This window comes from Pyxicephalus adspersus, chromosome 7 (assembly GCF_032062135.1).
Source record: "Pyxicephalus adspersus chromosome 7, UCB_Pads_2.0, whole genome shotgun sequence".
In the NCBI taxonomy this organism is placed as follows: Eukaryota; Metazoa; Chordata; class Amphibia; order Anura; family Pyxicephalidae; genus Pyxicephalus; species Pyxicephalus adspersus.
The window spans coordinates 53144536-53151600 of record NC_092864.1 but is presented as its reverse complement, the minus strand read 5'-3'; the positions used below and the strand labels follow the sequence as shown (position 1 = coordinate 53151600).

The 7065-nt window shown below is 36.9% G+C and overlaps 1 protein-coding gene across 1 annotated transcript in view; it reads left to right on the top strand.

Moving 5' to 3' along the window:
• Positions 1-328: 328 nt before the first annotated feature.
• Positions 329-7065, top strand: part of FTCD (formimidoyltransferase cyclodeaminase) — a gene marked incomplete in the record, with an annotated part of 23266 nt that continues 16529 nt past the window's right edge. Inside the window, 7 exon segments of the mRNA XM_072418462.1 lie at positions 329-486; positions 2026-2209; positions 2571-2699; positions 4274-4362; positions 4954-5133; positions 5593-5730; positions 6955-7065. Coding sequence (XP_072274563.1) covers positions 433-486; positions 2026-2209; positions 2571-2699; positions 4274-4362; positions 4954-5133; positions 5593-5730; positions 6955-7065 — 885 coding nt within the window.

Below are 7065 nucleotides of genomic sequence, written 5' to 3'. Positions count from 1 at the left end.
GCATAGTCACCAGATTTCAGTTTATTGTATTCAGTTCAGACCAAACTTAGTTCTATTAGCTCTTAATGCTTTAGTTTTATTCTTAGTTGCTATGGGTGATTGCACTTTGCACTATTTAAAAAAGCTGGTGGTAGCAGTTGTTAAACACAAAACATATTGTACAGGATGCTTTCATTCCTGTTTACTTTGCAAAATTTGCACAACAACCTGTTAAATATTAAAGGTGAATACTCACTAGTGATGTTTGTCTCAACAAACTCCCCCCTTTCCAACAGACAGTATTTTGTTTTGCAACCTATTTCAGACATATCCTCTCTCAGATCAGCCAGGCCAAAGATAATTAGTTAATTTTTAACACCTGAAAACAGCAAAAACTTTTAGAAAGCTTTGTGAGGCAGTTATTCTACTGAAAGGTTCAGGGGTATAGAGACCATGGCCAAACTAGTGGAATGCGTCCCAAATTTCTCAGAAGGAAGAAACAAAGAGGTAAGCAGAATTGTAATTTATTTAATGGTGTGTAGAGATAGATCTTACATTCCGCTGAAAAAATATCCCTAAATGTTTATATCTCAGTTGAACAGCCAGTGAACATTTATATGGCTGTTGCACATTTATTTGCTGCTTTTTGTCTAGTATATCTTCATGTTTAGTATGCCTACTAGTTGCTATATACAAGCTGGCTGAAGAACATGCTAATAACATAATTTTTTACATAGGTTCCTCCGAATGACAAAAGAATCAAAGCTGATCGTAAATGAAGTAGTATATGCCAGATAAATGTTGGACATTATATTAATGCATACACAAGATCCTTTTGTACCTTCGGGACCAATATATATTAAATGTGAATCAGACTGGGGGCCCTCCCTGCCCTGCTGTAATGTGTACCTTCTATGGCCCTTATCTATCTAACTGCCAAATAATAGACCCTTAATACACTTTTCTTTTCAAAGTGGCCATCAATAAATAGATACATAATAATGGTAAGCACACTCTACTTTTCATGAGAATTAGTTGGGTATTTCCAAAAATTGTTCTTGCAGAAAGGTCCTTTGAGGACATGGTCTGCCACTGTCTAAAGGGCTGGCACGATTTATTTTATAAAGATCTCTCTGTAGAGATAAATATGAACAGCCATCACTGACTTAGATTTGAAGGTACAAGCTCCAAGGCTTCTTAATAGCATCCTCTTCCTGTCTTCACTACTTTTGTGTGCTATTGATCTGAAGTACGCTTGTTCATAACAAATAATGGGATACCTAATCTCCTCATTTCCTGTGACTGTTTTTAAAATAAAATGGTAAATTAAAAGATCTACATACAGCCACATCCTGAAATAAAATTGAAAAGAAAAACGGCACAACATGACTTTACATTGCTGACAGTGGTGATGGCCCAGAACACAGATCTATTTTGCTTTCTGCTGTAGATGACACCCCCTGTCTGATCAGACCAGTATGTTATATATTTCTGAATCTTGGAATCTTTTCACTGTGCTTTATATTATTTTTACTGTTTGCATTTTTGTGCACAAGGCTGTGTTACTTTTACAGGCAGCTAAAATATTTTTTTGACACAAGTGCGATTTTTATGCAGTGCATACATTAAGTATATTGTTCAATTTAAAAATTCCCCTATCGTAGGAAAAAAAATGGGACATCTCCACTTTAAACTGACTTGCCATGGGCGAGGGCTCCTCTTCTTATTACCAAAAAAATGCTTCTTCTGGTTAGTAAATATATAATGATAATGGCTTCATTGCTGTCCAATGTAAATAATCACTGGGGTCAGAGTTGGTCCTAGTTGGTTTAAAATGAATAAACAGCCTATTGAAATGTAACATATGTTTGTTAACACTGTACAAAAGTCTGCAACTGGAGAAATTCTTCCGAAAAAAAGTTTTCTGCAAAGTTGTTCTTTCAAGAATTATTGACCACTATCATTTTGCCTCAAAATATGTTATGATAAAACCGTTTTTTACAGACCTAATAAGAGAACATTTTTTATGATTATCCCCCATGTCAGATTATTGATGCAGTAGCTGCAGCTCTTTCTCAGATTGAGGGATGTCGCCTGCTAGATGTGGATCCTGGGGCCTCCACCAACCGTACAGTGTATACCTTTGTGGGCACTCCAGAGGCTGTTGTGGAAGGAGCTCTAAATGCAGCACGGATTGCTTTTAAGTTGATAGACATGAGCAAACACAAAGGTAAGCAAGCAACTCTCTGTTAAAGCTACATTTACTGCCCAATGTGGAGTATATATGCATTGTTATTTGACCCATGGGTTCTTCTTCTTACATCACTTATTTACATTGCAGTTGCAAACTGAAACTCCAGCCAAACGTTTTTAAGCAAAGTCTGACATAAAATATGCTTTTAGACTGTTGCCATGTGTCTAGACATAGTTCAAAGTCCAAAAATATTTTTTTAAAATTATAGGATGCTCTTTCAGCCCTAACTAGTTGTATTGTACTGTGCATATGATGTCTGAATAGGTAAGTATACATAGACTGTGTATGGGCTTTGGATTGGTTGATGGTACTACCTTATTCAATCATTTGATTCCAGGAGAGCATCCTCGTATGGGAGCTCTGGACGTCTGTCCCTTCATTCCTGTTAGGAATGTAACCATGGCAGAATGTATATCCTGTGCAAATACATTTGCCGAACGACTGGCGAAAGAACTGCATGTTCCAGGTTAGTAAAATTGAAATTAATACTAGTAGTAATCTTGTTACTCCCATTAAAAAGTATTTAATTTGTTCCTCTTTTACAGACACTTCTATACCTGATTAGTATATATTTGTTTTAAAGGGTGTGTTTTTGTTTGCCTTTTTGCTCCAAGAAATGTTTATATTGTTGTATAGCTGCATGAGGATCCAGTTCCATTCTGGCCAATTAAACCAAAGGTCATGTACAATTATGTTTTGCAGACATTGAGGGTTCACAAGGGTAGCAAAACTGTGTTGATTGTTTACTTGGCCAAATAGTCTGAGGCGTCCTTTTTTGTGCCAACAAACTTTTAATGTTTGTAAAGGAGTATCCTGCTCAATGGGCATCAAATGCATTAAAGTTTATTGTTTATTACCAGGCGCTGTCACAGCTTTTCTTATTCAAAAGGGTAATCGGCTTTAATGAAGATGTAGTTTAGATCAATGGTCCCCAACCTTTTCGGACTGGCGGACCACTAAATTTTTTGGCTTCGGAAACTTCCCCTTTAGTGATGTCATAATGCCAGAACCCTCCCACTCTTCAGAGACACAACCCGCCCACTTCCCTGAGCTTGCCGTCTGAACAGGAGACATGGTCCACAGCTCTGGCCGCTGCGCAACCCCCCTCCCCTCCCGCAAGGTCCTTCTCCTGCCCCCGCCCAGGGGAGCACCGGCCAGAGCTGTGGACAAACAAAATTTTCTCTCCGTGGACCACTGGTTGGTGACTGCTGGTTTGGACAATAACAATACTTCAACAGTATTTTATGCTTAAAAAAACTATAGTATGTGTGTGTTTGTGGTACCATATTTATTTAATCAAAAAACTTTACTGAACTTTTCAGGGACTACTTTATGAACCATTTTCTTTAAACCTCATATCCCTGTTAAAACCATCCCTTATTTGACATTAAAATGCATGAAATGCATATATTATATTTTGTGATATATGCAATATTTTGTGAAACAATTGGATGAGAACATGAAACTGTATCAAATTAGTCCCACTTGCATTTCAACGTGTTTCGCATATTTTACTTCCTCAGGAAAATTGTTAGACATGAAAAAATACAGGTAGTCCCCAAATTAAGGACATCTGACATACGGACACCTCCTGGTTACAAATGGGGCTTCCCTGCTCCCTATGTGCAGAACAAGGCTGGATGGTGAGAGGGGGGCAGTTTGCAGGACTTGCAGAAGAAATCCCCCCTCCATTACTATGCACCGCCTACAGGAGATTCATGTTGCTTCTGTTGAGCTTAACATCACTCTGTGACTTTTATTTGGATGATGGACATCAAAAATATTGGGTATTACCATTTTCCCGAGAAAGTGAAATCTGTGAGATACACCAAAATGCAAGTGGGACTAATTTGATACAATTTCATGTTCTACCATTGTCACAAAATGTGTTGTACATTCTATGTATTTTAATGTCAAGAATAATTGGTTTATTAAGTGGTGTAAATTTTTTTCAATAAATATTACATAATAAGTATAATAAAATTTTCTGTTTTGATGTGCCTTAGCTTTGTTTATTCTCCCATATACTTTATTATCCAGTTTATCTTTATGGAGAGGCAGCTCGCAATGAAAATCGAAGAGCTCTTCCATCTGTCAGAGCTGGGGAGTATGAAGCACTTCCCAATAAGGTACAGGGGTTATTCCAAATGGGTCATAGTTATTTGCAGTTCTTATTCAATCATATATTTATTTATTTTTTTATGTTGGACAAATGTTTACATAAAACTGAATGTCTGACTAAAAATAAACAAATGGATAACTTTTATAGTTGTTAGGGTCAGTGACTGGGAGAGCGCTGAAGCTTTGATATCAGCCAAATTATTTTTAGAAAGGGTGGTCTTAAATTTTGTTTATTTTTGTACTAGTTTCTTTTATATGGCTTGGCCGTAGCACCATCGGAAGATCTGTGCTGAATTCCTTACAGTACCCTATTGAGAGTCCATTCTAAAGGATAAGAATTTGAAACTGATATTCTAGGTACTTTGAGCAAGAGTAATTAGAAGTGCCTAAACTGATCAAGGTCAGGGAATGTTTATCCCCTCTTTTTTAATGACCTGCGATATGTGCATTCTTGTTTAAGGAAGAAAATGTATTAGTATTATAAATATTTTATTATATTCATTTTGTCTCAAGATTTCTTTTTTTGCTGTACTACCCTCTTTATAATTTAGTGGTGATTTTTAAAAAATATCTTTAATATTTTTTTTTTATAAATCTAGCTACAAATTCCAGAATGGCGTCCAGATTACGGAGATCCTGTATTTGTTCCAAGCTGGGGTGCAACTGCAAGTGGTGCTCGTAAATTTCTTATTGCATATAATATAAATTTACTGACTACCAAAGAATTGGCTCATCGCATTGCCCTGAACATTAGAGAAGGAGGTCGTGGGAAAGGACAGGTGAGAGTAAACTAATGGTGGAACGAATTTAAAATACTAGTAGTGTTTTTTTCCTATTCTCTTTTCTTTTGATTTGGTGTTATTATAAAGGTATATATTTGCCAATTGCTACTTATTACCAGAAAATGTTCAAAGTTTTAACTAAAATTATAGGTATGATTTCCTTTGTTTTAGTTGTATCAAAGGTTTATTATAGTTTCAAGCAGTAAATCAAGTGAATGATGGTGAAACAAGTTGTGTATGCAATGGTTAGAAATAAAACACTCTGCACCTATCCATTACTCCAAAATTACCAAAAAGCTAATTTTGCTCTACAGTTATTATTTTAAAATTACTATTTTATTCTTGTACCACATGATTTTTGAAATGAAAGGAGAAGGTACCTAAAAAGGGTTTAAACATTTTGGCATGAGCAGTTAGTCCCTAGTCTTCTAAATCCCACTATGCCGTTTTTACTAGCCTGGTCGTCTGAAAAAAGTGCAGGCTATTGGATGGTACCTTGAGGAAGAGAACATGGCACAAGTGTCTGCGAATTTACTGGATTATGAGGTCACTCCACTCCATACGGTATATGAGGAAGCACGCAAGGATGCCAAGGTACCTATTCTTCTATGTATGTATTTAGGTGAAAACTTGCAACTGTTAAATTGATGTATAGTTTTCTTTACAATATGATCCACCAAGAGGATAGAAATGGTGTATTTGTTTTCACAGCTAGCCCGAACTTCGAACTAATGCTTGTAAAAATTTGTGATTGGTTTTCTGGCTTGGGCTTATGATAAAACTGGCACAGCTAGCCCACAGTTGGAGAACAGCTAAAATCTTAGTTTTAGGACTTTGAGGATCGTCTTACATCCAAAAAGGAAGTCCATTGACCCTGCAGTGAGTGTATTTGTGGGTCTGCATGCTCACTTGTCTGCAATGTGTAATGGTCACTAAGTTATAAGTTCTTTTTGGAGGTAGTGGACCAGTTTGAATTTATAATTTAATAGTAAATTTTTACCCACACACCTCACCATTATGCTGCTGCTGTCATCAGGAAACGAGAGCTCTTCTCCATATTTTTTGGACCTACCCCCTACTCTGCAATCACTGGGAGGAGGTATCGGACGTTATTTTTTAAATTGGCTGATATCTCTATCCAGGACAAGCCAGAATTTTCTCTTCTCCATGTTTCCAAAGTGTCTAAAAACCAGTAATGGTGCTCTCTGATCTGTCACTTTTTGAATGCAAAGTTTATATCCCAGCTAATAATGTACACCCCTCCCCCTTCAACCGTATCAGGTGTAATAGCTTCCCTAAATCACCAAACTGAACGTTTAGGACATACCTGGTTCTATTGGGACCAATTTTGTTTCTCTTCAGAATACCTAGCATTGACAATGAAGACAGAAACACAGACCCTTAGCCCCCATTTACATACTGAGTCCAGCTGCTCTACATAAGTACCCAACACTAGTGTCCACTGCAACTAGAGTGAAACCCCATCTGACCCCCCCCCCCCTCCTTCCCTCCCAGCAACTTAATATCTTCAGAAAATATTGCTCCCAACCTGTCAAGACATTTATTCGGCATTCAACAGTGCTTTTTCCCACAGACCATGTATTGGTTATTATGTTGTAAATTAACTCGGGCATGACTGTTATACTTTTATTGTAACCTGTGGTTTTATTTTATATGCAAATTTCAAAAGGCTGTTCTTGTTGCTTTTTATTTTTATTATTTGTTAATTTTAAAGAAAAGGGGAAGACTAATCAAAGGCTTCATCAAATGTTCAAACTTTTTTTTGTATTCTGATTCTTTTTTTCACTTCTGTTTCAGGAGTTGGGCCTTCCATTACTTGGTTCACAGTTAGTTGGTTTGATCCCCCTTCAAGCCCTGTTGATGTCTGCAGAGTATTATGTTAAAGAAGAAAATCTGTTCTTGCTGGAA